Below are 15,731 nucleotides of genomic sequence, written 5' to 3'. Positions count from 1 at the left end.
TCAGTAATTTATTATATAAAACAAGAATTTGCATTTTATGCAAAACATATGCTCTTTATAGTAAAATAAGACTAGAAATTTCAAAGTCTCTTAAGGTTTTCCTTTTATTTATGCCGATGTAATATTGTTGGTAAAACTTTGAGGTTTTAAGTGTAATGTTAAGTATTTACTGTGATGACCTGCGTATTTTCTGTGTGTGTGAAGGCACACCCTGTGGCGCTGCCTCCAGTCCACCGTGACACCGGTGCTAGCCAGCATCTTGGAGGTAATAGATCGGTACTCCAATCTGGACCTGCTCTCTGCTGACAGACTCAGTCCGGGTCTCATGAAGCTCTGGATGAACATCTTGGAAGACTCGCAGGTTTTACACCTGGCACCTCCATCAAATCCAAGGTATCGACTGGATGATTTGCCTTTTACAGGGTACACTACAGTCCTCATTCTGGTTCTCTGTGAGCGACCGTACTGCTTTATTTAACTGGCGGAATTTCTTGTTAAAATGAAAACATTTCTTTGATTGCATTTCCCAGTGATTCAGACCAGGAGGTTCTGGTGCAGCACTACTTCCTGTTGGACAGTGAGCAGCAGTCGTGCTCGGCTCCGTTCAGCTGGATCATTAAAATGAACCTGGACAGCCTGTGGGAGGAGTCCGAGTTCATGCCAGGTTTGAGACCAGCTCTCAATCAGATATTTAGAAATATTTTGTGATCTGATTTGTATGTGCTCCACAGTATCTAAAGAAGGAAGCACAGAGAGGATTCTCCAGTTTGTGAGCAGCTTCTCCAGCAGCGGACCGGGCCGTCACCTCCAGCAGCTTTCTGAGGAGGAGCGATGGGAATATGGTCTTCTGTTCCTGCAGGACTTCCTGCTGCTCTCTCTGAAGATAAAGTCCAAAGATGAACTCAAGGTTCAGTAATTTTCACCCATTGAGATGCTGTATCTTGATTTAAGCCAAAAGAAAAATCACAAACTGTGTTTCTGTTACGAATGTATGTAAAACCTTATTGACATTTAATACAGCCAAAAAACCAGCTCATCGTAGTGCAAAAACTAATAAAAACATGTTTGTTTTTTAAATTGGCATTTTTCCATAAAGTGCCTTTATTTTCATAATTCCAATTTGTGCAATTATAAGATCAGTGGAAATACAGCTAAGTTAAAAATGTTTCAAACAGTTTTGTCACACCAGCTTTGATCAGTAGTTCTCCAGGGTTTTTTTTTTTTTCAAGCTTTTTTTTTCCAAGTTTTTGATGATCTGCTGTCAAAGCAAGCTGAGTTGAAGAGAAATGGTGTCAGGGTTTAATGAAACAACCTACAACTATATCTGAGAGTCAAGACATTTAGAAATAAGAAAGAAAATCCAACTTGTTTCTAAAAATGTTACTTCCTTAAGGTGATAAAAGTTTTTCCTGTCTCATCTATTAAGTTTAGCAGCCTCTGTCATAGATCACTGTGAAGTGGCTTAACAACACAGTGTCCATGTATACAAGGACATGTATACCTGTACTGATCATACATATCATGCACAGGTGTTTATCAGAGCCATGCCGGGCTGTTTGACGGAGCTTCAGACGTCCATTGGAACTGCTCCTGATCTCTCTCCTGCTTGGATCATGGCAGCCGCAAAGTATTTTGCAGTGAGATTGGACATGCTCAGCCACATGTTCCTCCTGCAGCCACAGCTAGCTGCAGATGTTCTTCAGCGGGGATCGATAAAGAGCGAGCAGAAAGAAATGGTGACACTGATCTTCTTTATCTCTGACTTAAAGAACAATGCTGAGGCATTTCTTTTCCAATCTGAAGGTTATTGTCATGTGTTCTTCGTTCTGCAGGTGGAGGATATTCTGGCCCTCGGGATCTGTGTTGAACAGGTCAAACTTTTGACTCTGACGTCCCTCGATGAATGCAGGTCATTTGTGGACAGGGTGGAGTTACTTCAGCCGTGTCTGGACAGAGCCTTCAGCCAGAAATACAGTGCTCTCTGTAGTGCTGCCTGTTTTCAGCATCTGGCCTCCATCAGGTGTCTAAAAAAGTTTTAAAAATTGATTCTGTGTGTCTATGACTCCACTGTGTAATATCTGACATAGTCTGGAAACTATATTTAAAGTATATATCTCTTCTGGATAAATATGCAAAAAAACAATGTAATTTAAAAACATTTTCTAATTACCAGATATTGTCATGGTCTCATATTTGTAGCCCAACTGGTGTAGAAACATATTCTAAACCTTTGTAGTTATTCTGTAAAATGGGAAAACAATTAAAAAGAACTGGAGTTTTGAATCTGGAAAAAAGTTTAATTCTCATGTGAGGAACAGTGTTTGTTTTTGTTACATTTATTTAATCCAAGATCATCTTTCATTTCAGGTCATTGTGGCATGGGATGCTTGTTGTTGCATCTTTTATACAGCAGATCACTTTTAAAGTGAAACAAGATGACTTGAAGCTTAAAGAACTGTCTCTGAAACACTGCAACCTTCATCTGAACGTACGTCAGAGAGTGGTTTAGCATCTCTATTGGTTCTGATGTTTCTTAAACTGGTTTAAATCCTACACTCAGTTAGGAAATGGAGTCTAAACTAATGAGTTTTCTGTCATATTAATAATCATATGCATTTGCTGCCTGCCAGAGACTTTTCAAAGTTTTAGTAGCTAAAATAAAGTCAAATGTTTTTGTTGCAAAGTCTGTTTTTTTACTCAACAGCTGATGCAGGCGTCTCCTGATGTTAGAAGTGTAAACACGCTGGAGCAGCTGATCCGGATACTCAATTCCTTCCACGATGAGTGCATCAGCAGGGACCTCAGGTCAGATTGTGTCTTTTGTTTGTTTCGTCTAATTTAGGAGATTTTACCTACTTATTGAATATAAGACTGCTATGAACAGTAAATATGTGCATGGCTGTTTTTGTTGAAGGTTTGGAATCTCCTGCCCAGTTTGCTTGCTGGAGTTCACTGAGCCGTCCGTCCTGCCCTGCCGCCACGTCATCTGTCTACCATGTCTTCAGAAATGTTTTCAGCAGAACCGACTTTCCTGCCCGAAATGCAGGGCAGAATTGCCAAACAACTTCACGGCAACTGTTTCCCACAGTGTCAAGTGAGTTGAAAAGAGTAATACAAAATCCCTCGAATGTCCTGTTCTGGCAGAATTTTACTGATGGAAATAAATTGCAAAATAATTGCACTGAAAAGTGCTGATCCAACCTGAACCAATACTATCTACCTTATAACCTTTTTCAGGGTTTCCTTGCATTTTTTAAAGTCTTAAATGTATGTGTTTGTAATCAAAGCCTTAAATGTCTTACATTTATATAAAAAAATGTGGATTGGAATTAATTTCTTAATCCCATGTCTTAAATATTGGCAAGGAAATTAATTTTTTTTTTTTCAAGGACTTTTCTGTCAGGAAAAAGTTTTGAGTCGCCCTCATTCTGTGACTCAAAATTTAGCCTACCTCTAACTACCCGCTAATAAACCCTTGCTAGCAAGCTTTTTGCATCTATCACTGGTTAGTTTTTGCTGCTGGCTCACTTCTGTTGCCAACCAGCACAAAGCCTTTGTAAAGAAAGGCCACAAAACTACCCCAGAAATTTATTATTTTATTTATCTTTGTTCTGTTTTAAATGTAATTCAGGGTGGCACTCGAACAGCAGGCAGCCATCAGACGCTGTTGTAACTCCTTCTTCCTGGAGGTCGTGTCCAGGTTCTGTTTGTCAGAGGGGCAGAAGCCCGAAGAGGGCGTGGTGGAGCTGCTGTTCTCTTTGCTCGTCTCTGCTAACGGTCAGTGACTGAACAAGTCAGTGTCAGTGAACACACACACCAGGTATTTGCAAATACTCTGCTGTTGTTGCAGGAGACGTTTACTGCACCAGAGAGCTCACGCCCTTCCTGGAGTGTGTGGATAACAGTCCAATGGTCCGATCTGTGCTGCCAAAGCTTCTGCTGCAGTACAGGTGAGAGAGAAGGCGTAAACAGCTTCTCATGGTGTAGTAAAACACACCCTTTAAAACTGCAGTATGTAACTATGATAAAAAATTATTTTTTACATATTTATTAAAACTGTCACCATGTCATGACAGCAATGTGCTGCTATTGCGGTTTGCAGAAAAACATCCAGTCAGAGTGAGGAGGAGTGTCTTAGCGCTGTCAATCAATCAATTTGTGTATGCGCTGCTCAGAGTGCTAGTGATGGAGAAACAACTTACCATTTCAGGAAAACCATTTATCGATCCATCATCGATGGTGATGCTAACTAGCTTGAGCAGGTGTGCCAGGATTTGTTGATGGGGAGAAACTGTAGTTTAGTAGAGAACAACATGTACACAAGCTAGATTGGCAGCACTGAGACCCTCCTCCTGGTTCTGCTAATTTTTTCTGACAAAGCAGTGCATTTTAATTATCTGTCACAAACCAAACTGTCACAACAAAGTGATGCTTTTAACAAACATATAAGAGCATATTTTTATAGAAGTTTAACCAAAGTACATATCTTAGTTTTGACCAGGTGAAGACTCACATCCAAAACTACCTGAGGAATCTGGAGAACAACCTTTGGCACCAGGAGGACCGCACAGAACTCTACCTGCTGTTTGCCAACTGCTTCCAGGTTCCCCATCTTTCAGACATTGTTATTGCGTTGCTAATTTGTTCACAAATAAATTGAAACTTTGTACTGATGACAGTTTGATTGCTGTCACAAATATGAACCGCTTCTTTCCTTCCTCTCAGGATTCCTTGCTGTGCTCAGCAGCCAGAGAAGTGGATCCTGCTGCAGAGCATCAAGCAGAAGTCAAATTTCTGAGCAGGATTGTGAGGAAACAAACTCCGGACAGACAAGAGGACCCAGCAGAGTTCCTCCTTAACATGGCCAGGCTGAAAATTTGCCTGAGCACTGCTGCCAAGCTGCTGGAGAAAGCTACAGCTCAAGGTGATCTGATTTTAAAACTGTTCCATAGTTGCACATATATAATATGCTAGAACTCTGGGGACGAATACGCATGTTTTTTTTGTTTTTGTTTTTTTTTCTGATAAAATAGATGAACAGGCGGTGGCTACAGAATACCTGCGTCAGGTGAGAGGGTTATTTGAGTACGGCAGCAATGACTGGCTCAGAGTTTACCTGCTGCGAGCCCTGCACAGATGCTCAGGGATGGACTTCATCGTTTCACTGATGAACAGCCCGGCCTACAGGTGGATCTTCCCTGCACTTCTACTGCAGCTCCAGGTGCAACACTTTGATACATCTTTTTTTTATTATTCTTTTGTGGACTAATTCACAATGACTCCTAATGATATCGTAGGTTGTATCTGTGCTGCTAAGGAATGAATTTAAATGTAAAACAATAAGTTTTTTCTCTCTCAGAAAATGATTCCAACAAACGTAGACTACTTCCTTTGCTGTGGGACGTCTTACAGAGATCTGAGAAATGCTGTGGGTCAGGTTCTCCTGGAGAACCGGTCCGACAGCTTTGTGACTGAGCTGCAGGTGAGAGCTACTCTAGAGCAGAAGCAACTGCTGACTGATGCAGCTTTATGTCTCCTGATGGCCACTAGAGGCCAGCAAATCTTAATCATTTTAACCTTTGGAAAGAAGTAACTGAACTGATTACCACAGCATCCGATGTGAGTGAAAGAGATGATAGTTTTGACAGCATCAGCAGGACAGAGTGGTCACATGTTGGCTGTAATCATCAGACATTGATCATGTTTTTTTGTGTGTGTTGTGACTTTAATTTATTTTTTGTGCGATTCCATATTAATGCCAGATTGAAGCTAAATATGAAGTTTGTATGCAGTTATGTTTAAAATCATACTAATGTACATGTATTTGTGCATATTAGTTTTATGACTGTTTATTGCATTACTGCTGCATATATGAATTTCCCTCTTCTGGATAAATAAAGTATCTTTTTCCTTGTGCTTCCTGCCTGCAGAAGCTGAGAGGATCTCAGGTCAGTCTGGTGGCTCTGGCTCTGTTTAGACTGGTCACCAGTAGGTACAGATCACCTAATGCCAGCGTACACCCTTCTGCACAGGTACACCCTGTCTAAAGTTCATCTATGTTGTTTGACACTTTGCAGGAGTTTAAAAGGGTAAAAAATCCCTGAAATTATTCAAGGATTAAGATTAAAATGAAACGTTGTATGGCTTGTCTAGCTTGTTTTAGGAGAATGTTCAAAATGTTTTACTGACTTTCCAATTCTTGGTTATGTAAATTGCTAATAAAATGCCTGCTCTCAAATATTTCTAACTGCCTTTTTTGTACAATCTTACAGGAGATAGAAAGACTGAAAGCTGTCCTCAGAAACATCAACCGGAATGAGCTGAGGGAGTTCTGCTCGGCTCTTCTGATGAATCGTATCGGCCAAACAGAGTCCAATCTTCACATCAGCTCAAATCTGTCGGGTCTGAGACAAACTCTCCTGGAGCTGCTGGTCCATCTGGACTCTGTGCTCCTCTGTGGAAATCGTCTTCTGGCTCCACTTCATCTGATCGCCTTTCAGCCTGAGAACATCCCAGTGAGAAGCTTGTTTATCTGCATAAAAGAAATAGATTCATATCACTTTTCATAGTTACAGATGAACAAATTCTTATTTGACACAAAATATGCATATCTACGCATGCTTCTATGAGAGCAAAAACTCTTTATTTTTTAAAAATCCCAAATAACTTCTGTTATTTACTTTATGGACACCACGTACCTTCATCATTATTATTAGTTTTCATTTTTCTTTTTTATCCAGGACCTGTACCTTCCCACTATGCCAGATGATCACACTAATGAAGCTAGACAGTGGTTAAGAGAGAAGAAACTCCAGATGTACAGTAAGTGTAAACATAATGATGTCATATCAAGTTAATAAAAATGAATTCACATCAGTTTTCAGATTATATAGCATTATTAAAATAGTGGTTATTTTTCTCCCAGTAAAAAGGGAGAAAAACCCTGACAGCTTGAAAGTTGTTGCATAAACAAGAGGAAACTATAGAATCATGGGAGAAAACAAGAAACATTTTAACAGTAATGAAGAGTCAGTGAGTGTTGTGTTCAAATGATCTAACAAAGGCAGCTTTTTTTCTGAATTGTCGCATCCACTCTGAAGGAAAACACTAAATGTCTACAAAACACATTGAATGTTCTGGTTGTGACTTGACAAAATGTGAAGAAGTTGGAGGGCTATAAATACTGTTATCACTACTGATTTGGGAAATGGTCAAGATTAGTAGGAACATTGGTAAAGGTTTTTATAGAATAATAGTCTGCATATCATCGTATCACTATTGAAGCTCTTAAATGTGATGTTTTCCTTGGTTTTTAGAATGTGCAAATGGACATGTTTGCTTTGTGGGAGAGGTAGGCATTCATTGTTTGTTTTAATCCCTCGTACACTGTTAACAGCATAAAATGAGCGTCAGTGAGACTGTCATTAATCCCCTGTTGTCTCATAGTGTGGAAAGCCAATGGTGAGGTCATTCTGTCTTGACTGTGGACTTCCCATTGGTGGAGTAGGACACGTCCCAGTGGAAGGTTTTACTCAGCACAACCAGCAGAGGTGAGACCTTCGATTGACTTAATTATATGAACGGTTTCACTTGTACGTTTTTGTTTGATCCCTTTCTTTTGGTGTAAATGTCAGGGATCAGACCCGGACAGGACATGTCCTTGGTGAGGCTCATCGGAGGTCCGAAGCCCCTGAAAGACAGATGACTTCGGCTCAGTCCAGCATCCTGCGGCTGCTGATGCACCTCGCTATGCTTCAAGGAGCCATGAAGAACCACAGAGTGAGACTGGATCCCATATTTCTCATCACTTTTTCAAAATATCCCTCCATATTAATACAGGACAACCCATGTCCTATTATGTCAGAGAGTCAGTGACATGATCCATCCCCGTCCGCTGGATGTTTTCCAATTTCTGTGGGACCACCTGCAAAGGGACATGGAAGTGTTGGGAAAAACTCTGGACCAGAACAGGGACAACACAGCAGTTATGGTTCATCTCATCCTTACAAGATTCCCTGAAGGTAGAGGCGTCTTTACAACAACCTTTCATTGGCGTTTAGGTCATGAAGTGAAAACTTGTTTTTAAAGAACCGATATTTGATGAAGCTTCCAGGGGAGCGAGACCAGATCTGTCCTCCAGACAGGAACGGCAGCGTTGGGAGAAACTCGTCTGTGATTCTGCCATCAACCCGGTGCTTCAGGTAAAAAAGCTTTAAGGTGTTTCAGCAATAAACAAGTTAGAAATCCAAAGGTTGGTATGCAGAATGGAAAATGTAGAATTTGACTTGAATATTTTCCAGGTCTGAAAAAGTGGGAAAAAAGGGGGAAGTAAGGCTGCAACTAATCACTGTTTTAGAAATCAATTATTCTATTGATTATTTTGACCATTAATCAGTTAATTGGATAAAATAATGGCACTTTCTGCATATTTTATATTTAACCACTTAAGCTTAATCTATTGCAATTCTAGAAATACATAAAAAATACAAATAAACAATAATTCAATTATGTTTTTAAATAAAAAAATAAAAATGTAGTTGCTTAGCATGCAAGAATGGAATATTCATTTAAGGAACATTGGTAGTAAATGATGCATCTGCAGCTGAATAAAATTCTCCTGACATGAACATGTGAAATACCCTTTTTGTCAGGATTTGAGTTTTCTGTGTCTTTATTTTGAGTTTTCTGTGTCTCAGTGTCTCAGTGTTGTCCTGTCTGCCCTTGATTATTCCCAGCTGTTTCTCGTTCTATAATTATCCTTTGTGTAATTAACCCCACCTGTGTTCCTTGTTCCTCGTTGGGTCCTGGTCTGTTCAGTGTTGTTGTTGCACGTCTGTTTGGTCATTTGTAAAACCTGTTGCTAACAGTGCTGAGCCGTCTGCTCTGCTGTGCTGTCAGGTTTGTGGACAGTTTTTGGATTGTTCCTTGGACTGTGTCACTTTGGATATTCTCACCATTAAAATCATCATTTCACTGCTACCTGAGTCATGCTGCATTTCCCATTCACCACACATCATGACACTTTTGGCTTGACTTAACATCAGTACAATGTGTGGTTAATTTTTTTTTTTTTTTTTAGATTAACTGCATAGCAAAAGGTGGTTAATATGAGATTTGTCCATTTGTTTATGTAATGTCTCTGATTCTTGTAGTTCCCATATTCAAATTTTGACCAACATAAAATGTTTTTTCATTTCGTAAAGGTGTGTTTAAAAAAAAACCCCAAAAACTCTGAAAACTTCCATGTTTTAAGCTCTGAAACATTTTCGACAATGAGTGATGGAAAGCCTGCCTTCTTTCCTGCTTTAGGATCTGCAGAGGAATCTTGGGGAAGCTCAGGAGAGAGTCGCCTCAGATGACGGACTCTCTGGAAGCCCCCTGATAACTCTGCTGTTTGCCGATCCTGGGACGATGCTGTCCTTGCCCTCTGACTGCCCGACGGATCGTTCGTCCTTCTGGACTCTACGTGAAACGATGACGGTGGAGCGCTTCTCTCAGCTGGTGGGGGAGATGTCAGGACGCGACTCTTTGCCGCTGCTCTGCCTGTTTATGAAGAAGGTACTGAACGCTTCGCTGGTGGATGGGCACCATGTTGCCATCATTTGTTTTTGAGGAGAGGACTGACAAATATCACCCCCCAAAAATATAACTTTTAGCTTCTCTTTTTGTGCTCATGAACTGACTCTGGCGGTGATGTAACACTTATCTGACACATTTATTAACCCATTTGGGTTTGATTTTAATGTCCTTATTTAGGGTAACGCACCCGAGTAATATTGGCACCCCCCACTTCTTCAAATTAAATCACATTGGTGTTAAACAATTGTGGTGCAAAGAAATTAGCATTTTTGCATCTATTATTTTAAAGACCTTGATCAGTGTTTCCAGAGGTCATCAAAGGTCAACCAGCCAGTCAAAGTCAAATAAAATATGTTGTCAGTCAAACTGAGCTACATTGGAATATTTTGTGCAGCAAAACATTTGCTTGTACAATTATAGTTTTTAAGATAAAAAAAAATATCCTGTGTTCACCAGAAGTCACATTGTCCCACTAACACACACATTAACAAAATGAAACAAAACTGATATAAATACTTCTTTCCTATGTTTGTGCACAATTGATCGACACAAAATTAATTTTTTTTGTAAATGTGGACTGGCTGCTTGACATTTGATGAACAGTGGAAATATTTATTATCTTTAAAATTATAATGGCACACACTTAAAAAAGATTTGTGGTAGGAGAGGGTGGAGGACTTCACTCTAGTGGAAAAAATACATTTACGGTTTTGGTATTTATTCAACTCTTTTTGAAGCTCAAGCAGACTCTGCGTGTGTGTGTGTGTTTCAGGTACACTGTGTGCGGCAGCTCCCTCACCTGCCTGAACTGGCTGCTCTTCAGTCGGACCTTCTGAGGGTGTTTCCTCTGACGTCCGCAAGCTCGGCTTCTCAGACCGTCGCGCAGGCGCTGCAGCAAATCCCTGCAGGTGAACCAGCATTTCCTCTTTGACTCAGCAGCTGCAGCAAAATGCAGGAATGCATGCACAAACAGCCGTCTCTCATCATCCTCATCAGGGTTCCAGAAGGTGCTGGCTGAGAGGGTGGACAAATTCATCAGCGTGTGGAATCTGCTCAGAGCTGAGGTGGCAAATAACTGTAAGAGTGCAGCCGTTCACATTTTAGGCTGCAGAGCAGCTGCAGCTCTTCAAATGTTGTTGTTACACTATTGAATTACTATGTCAATAATATAAGTTTTATATTTTAAGTTTTCAACAAAGGACTTGCCAATAAAATAAAACAACAACCAGACTTTACAGCAGGCTGCTAAATTATCCAGAGTAATCCGGATAATTTAGGATTTATATTTGAGGGAAATATAAATATAAACCCTCATATTTCCCTCAAACATAAGGGTTTAATTTAACTGTCTGGTTGTCTTCCTGTGTTTGAGGTAAACGGTTTTAAGTCTTCAGTATTTGCTTTCATAATATTATGGGAATGTTGGGGCTTTGTACATAATCTGCTGCCTGATGTGGAAACATGATGTGGAAACATGCTTCCAACATGTTTATCCTTATTTTCCTAAACTCACAGCTTTGTGAAAATAGAGAAGGTCTTGATGACTACTGAGGTGAAACTGAAAGGTTTACAGATGAGGGCATAAATATTTCAACTCCTATTTTAGAACAAATTATGGTGCAGGATTCAGTTTTTAAAATGTGTAGAATTATTTTTTTTTTTTACATTTATGTAGAATTCACAGGAATCATTTGACACCAATGGTTTTAGAAGAACTTTACTGCATTTTGCAGTATTTGTTTGCTTTCATGTTTAAAAAAAACAACACTCCTCATGTTGCTCTGTGATTTTTCCATTACTTTGTGATAAGCTGCTTGATTCAAATGTGTCATTTATTTTATTTTCTGCACAGAAAAGCCGGATGAACATTATTTGACGAACAATACCAAAAAAGTGCTGATGTTTCTGCATTTGCTGGCTCATCTGTGTTTGTATTTGTGTGTTTAGCTGCAGATTTGGGGGCGGACGTAAATCTTTGTGAGAAGGAGCTGACGGTTGAGAGCTCCAGTGAGTATCTGCGGCCATGCCGACGTGGCCCTGGTTCATGTCTCCAAACTCTGGTCGACTTCCTGTTGGAGACTCACAACAGCCTGGTGAGGGAGGCCAAGAAAATGAGCGGCCAGGAGGACAGGTCAGTCCTGAACCAACTGCAACCTGAGGTCATTTCCGGCCCACTGGGATGATTTGGATCACGACATATTCGTATATTAGAATGGCCTAGCAAGGCTCCCAACCGGCAGTTCAAGAATGATACAAATTTGGCCCATCCATTACAGATTGAGATTTTATTTTTGTTTGTAATAAGGGTGAATTTATTACAAGGAAAATTAAGTTCAGTACAAAATATTAACTTTTTTTATAATCAAGTTTTTATCATAAGCAGAACCAAGTCGGAGCAAAGACTTTTACTGAAAAACCGACTTGGCTGCCAAAAAATCAGCTTTTATCTAAACTTGGCTAAATATAGGAAGCTTTTTGAAGGAAAGTGACCCAAATTATGTTCTTGTAACTCAGAATAAATTTGTTCAATCAAGCCCAAGAGAATTAAAAATTTAGATGCCTTGTTTTGTTAAAATGTTGCACATTTAACTTAATGTTGAGTAACCCAAAAAAAAAAACCATTTTATTTATTTCCTTGGCCCAATTGACAAAATGTTTGGACACCCAGGCATCAAGGGATGACTCTAGAAAGTGATGTTTATTTTATTCATGTAGATATTAGATTCATCCATAACATCTGAGATGCTGTTTTCCTCCCTGTCCTGTTGCCTTCACAGTGATTACAGAGTTCCACTAGAGAAGATTTCTGAGACCCAGCTGACTCTGTGCCACCCTGAGCGAGAGCTGCTTCCGCTCGTTTTAGCAAACTGCAGCTACACTCTGCAGAAAGGCGGGCAGACGGACAGTAGCTACGACCTGCGGGTCATCCAAACCCAACTGGCTCGCCGCTTCCTGGCTGGAAAACCGCTCATCCAGGCAGTAAATACTGTATATATATCCTTACTGCAAATAGCAAAACAGTGAAATTTCTGCTAATCTCCATATTTTCTCCCTGAATCAGGACACTTCCAGGTACCTTAACAGAAGTTTGCAGGATTTCTCTGTGGTTCTGGCTGAAGTTAGAGGGAAGATTCACCAGGTATGTTTTTTTTTTTTTTCACTGACTCGTTTTTTTTACAGTGTTGGTCTTTTTTCTTTTTCCTGGAACTGAGTAATGCCAGCTGCAGAATGTTTCCAGTAGATTTTCTTGATAGATTTCTGTGAGTCCAGACTGTCAGATTCCCTCCATCTGATGCTCTACTCTGCTCTGCTCATTGCCTCTTTGTTTCTGTCACAGGAAGTCCTGAAGGGCTCGGTGAGCAGCACCACAACTGCTGTCCTGCGCTCGTACGCTGATGTTTGTGATGCCGTGTTCGTGGTTGAGATCGGCCTTCGCTTCCTGGGAAAAGCAGGTGGAGATCCAGAGGGTCAGCTGCTGTCTTACCTCACAGATTCCCTGAAGATGGGTCCGCAGATCTCCAACACTGTTGCCAAGGTATGAACCATTATCTGGTGTCTCTGTTGCACACCAGATGATGATGCAGAGATTTCAGAATTATACTTATCTAAGTTACCCTGCACTAAATATTCTAAATATTGTTCTGCAATTAATCCTGTAAAAATGCATTTGACAACTTTGTCTTCAGATCTTTGGAATATGTAGCCAATAAAATAAACAGCTCATGTTGTGCAAAACTAATTTTCTCCCTACTTAATAATTGGAACATTTAAAATCTATCCCCAAAATGTTTAGAAAGTGTGGAGGATATCTCTTTATGTTTGTATGTGAACATTTCATTTTAAATTTAAGACTGGACATAAAATCAGCTCTAAATAACCACTTTAAACAATTTTCTACTGCTACTGTACAGAATAGATTTCATTCAAGCACATTTACTAAAATAATTGTTAGTTAGACCTAAAAGTATTCATATTCCTGAAGATTTAGATATAAAACCAAGAAGTTTGTTTCTGATTGAGAATGAGACAAAAGGTAATGTTAAAGGAATATCAATTGAAAAACAGTAAGTTATTTTAATTTGAATTAGTTTGATAAAAATGGGATGTCAAAAACTGTTTATGCATTTCACAATAATTAATGAATCTATATTTATTAGAGCAATCAAAACTTTCTATTGATTACTGATCAGGATGTTTCCGCTGTTTTAATGTTGACTGTGGTTGGAAGGACTCTTTGCCATCACTCTTATCTTTAGGTCCCTCCAGAGTCTGAATCTAATTTCTCAAAACCATTATTTTTAGTCAGAAGAAAAATGTTTGTAAAATTAAAAGATTGCTTAATTCTTCCAAAAATTGTGGGAGATGTTTTGGTCCCTTCCTGTTTTTTTGTTTTTTTTTCCCTGGCTACCGCCTTGACATTCTGCTGTTCTTTAGATATCTGAACAAAATTCACATTTCTGATTAATTTTAAAGCTTTGGGGGCATCTTTTTCCTTCAGGGTCTCGGGGAAAGCAAACTGAAGCACAGCATCTTCACCTGGCAGCTTCTCAATTCTTGGAAATCAGAGCTCATGCTTAGCAGGCAGCAAGTAAGTCTGAAAAAACCCAGAAAGCTTCAGTTGTATAATGCAAGTTTTTGTAAATTTTGTATGAAAAATGTACAGCTTTTGTGGTAAAAATCTAGGTTTAAAAAATAATGTGCATTAATATTTTGAAAGCTTCAAGGTTCAGACATATTATAAATGAATAAAACTAAATAAATTTAAGAAAATTAAAGAAAAGAAACCCTGTCACTGTAGAAAGAGAAACTGTACGCATCTGTACTTTTGTAAAACTAATGAAGCAGCTTTGCAAAGTTGACTTATTTCTTTAATTAAAATTGTAATTATTACTATTTAAAAAATTTATTCTTTTTTTTAACAGTTTACATTTACAAACAAATAGATGCTTTATTATCTATACAAACGAAATTTGTAAAAATAATGGGTGGACCATTATTTGTTTTGATATATTTATGTCTCTCTCATAGACTTAAAGATTGTAAGGCTGTGAGATAGTTTCATCTATAAAAATCTTTTTCACTAAAACAATTTCAAAAACCTTGTGAAGTTCTGTGGAAACACCTAAACGTTTTACTTGTGATTCTGAACAGATCCAAACCACATGGTTTTGGGTTGTAATGACTTTTCTGAATGTTCGTTCCAGGATCCGTTTCAAAAGCTGCCGTCAGAGTTCCAGCAGAGGCTGTCGGAGGATGAGAGGAAAAGGATGAAGGCTTTCTTCACCGTCACAGATGTTGAAAGTTTTGCTTTGGAGCTGCATGAAATCCTGCTGCTGAAGACGAGGAGTGCTGTGCCTGAAGAGCGTTACCAGCCTCAGTGGGAGTAAGATAAAAGGATCAACATTTCTTCTTCTTCTGTGAAATGTAATTTACAATGTGTGTGTGTTTGGTTTTGGGAGGAGGTTGCCACTAAATCATAAAACCATCCCTAAAGAATTTAGAGTTATGATTTTGGTTTACCAGATTTGGGAGGACTTTTTCAGGAAGTGTGCCTATTGTCAGTTAAAGATTACCACCATGATCTGAAGGAATTTGGTGAATCCTGACAGCTTTAATCAGAGCAACGTGTGGCAGTCTTTGCTGGCACTCTCCCGTCCCTCAGGGATTTGGAGCCTTTTGACTTCCAGGATTGGAGCGTGACCCCTCCAGGCAGCCATCTGTCAGCAGAAAGAAGCTTAAGTTGTACCCCCTCAACCACAGCTCACTCTTGTTAAAGCAGCAGCTGGGCCTTTGCTCAAAGAGAATGCAGGGGGTGAAAACAATAGATCCAGAGCTGACAGTTGTTTTCTCCTTGTTCCCCCTCCCTGCTGTTTGCAGCATCAGGTGCACCTTAGAGAGCCATTTGGAGCAGAAAAACCTTCCACCTCTGCAGGGGCTGGAGGATTTACCAGAGGACATCCTGCTGGGGAAAGGAGCTGATGTATGGAGAGCTGCTGTGGAGTTTAAAAGGAGATAGAAAACCTGGAACAGATGCATTTTATTTAAATAAGTGGACCTGATTATGATTACATTATCCTTTCCGTTGTGTATATATTGCAGCATCGTTTAATTTTTTTTTTTAAATCTCTTAATTATGTCCTTACAAGGTCAAT

At 39.5% G+C, this 15,731-nt stretch overlaps 1 protein-coding gene across 1 annotated transcript in view; it reads left to right on the top strand.

Annotated features, from left to right (window-relative positions):
* rnf213b (ring finger protein 213b) overlaps window positions 1-15,719 on the top strand; it is a 35,885-nt gene extending 20,166 nt beyond the window's left edge. Inside the window, exons 34-65 of the mRNA XM_055043231.1 lie at window positions 205-393; window positions 531-664; window positions 732-907; window positions 1,530-1,736; window positions 1,833-2,020; window positions 2,368-2,488; window positions 2,705-2,805; window positions 2,915-3,094; window positions 3,632-3,777; window positions 3,851-3,950; window positions 4,492-4,603; window positions 4,726-4,924; window positions 5,034-5,221; window positions 5,360-5,482; window positions 5,931-6,032; window positions 6,273-6,515; window positions 6,741-6,822; window positions 7,317-7,351; window positions 7,447-7,550; window positions 7,635-7,779; window positions 7,865-8,021; window positions 8,107-8,201; window positions 9,310-9,558; window positions 10,352-10,487; window positions 10,576-10,656; window positions 11,527-11,710; window positions 12,357-12,558; window positions 12,641-12,718; window positions 12,917-13,114; window positions 14,078-14,167; window positions 14,784-14,962; window positions 15,457-15,719. Of these exons, the coding sequence (XP_054899206.1) occupies window positions 205-393; window positions 531-664; window positions 732-907; window positions 1,530-1,736; window positions 1,833-2,020; window positions 2,368-2,488; window positions 2,705-2,805; window positions 2,915-3,094; window positions 3,632-3,777; window positions 3,851-3,950; window positions 4,492-4,603; window positions 4,726-4,924; window positions 5,034-5,221; window positions 5,360-5,482; window positions 5,931-6,032; window positions 6,273-6,515; window positions 6,741-6,822; window positions 7,317-7,351; window positions 7,447-7,550; window positions 7,635-7,779; window positions 7,865-8,021; window positions 8,107-8,201; window positions 9,310-9,558; window positions 10,352-10,487; window positions 10,576-10,656; window positions 11,527-11,710; window positions 12,357-12,558; window positions 12,641-12,718; window positions 12,917-13,114; window positions 14,078-14,167; window positions 14,784-14,962; window positions 15,457-15,595 (4,663 nt within the window). The 3' untranslated portion in view covers window positions 15,596-15,719. The remainder of the gene's footprint in view (window positions 1-204; window positions 394-530; window positions 665-731; window positions 908-1,529; window positions 1,737-1,832; window positions 2,021-2,367; window positions 2,489-2,704; window positions 2,806-2,914; window positions 3,095-3,631; window positions 3,778-3,850; window positions 3,951-4,491; window positions 4,604-4,725; window positions 4,925-5,033; window positions 5,222-5,359; window positions 5,483-5,930; window positions 6,033-6,272; window positions 6,516-6,740; window positions 6,823-7,316; window positions 7,352-7,446; window positions 7,551-7,634; window positions 7,780-7,864; window positions 8,022-8,106; window positions 8,202-9,309; window positions 9,559-10,351; window positions 10,488-10,575; window positions 10,657-11,526; window positions 11,711-12,356; window positions 12,559-12,640; window positions 12,719-12,916; window positions 13,115-14,077; window positions 14,168-14,783; window positions 14,963-15,456) is intronic.
* Window positions 15,720-15,731: the final 12 nt, after the last annotated feature.

This window comes from Poeciliopsis prolifica, unplaced genomic scaffold (assembly GCF_027474105.1).
Source record: "Poeciliopsis prolifica strain line A6 unplaced genomic scaffold, Auburn_PproV2 SCAFFOLD018, whole genome shotgun sequence".
In the NCBI taxonomy this organism is placed as follows: domain Eukaryota; kingdom Metazoa; phylum Chordata; class Actinopteri; order Cyprinodontiformes; family Poeciliidae; genus Poeciliopsis; species Poeciliopsis prolifica.
The sequence above is the reverse complement of the archived record's forward strand: the minus strand, read 5'-3'. Positions and strand labels throughout refer to the sequence as shown.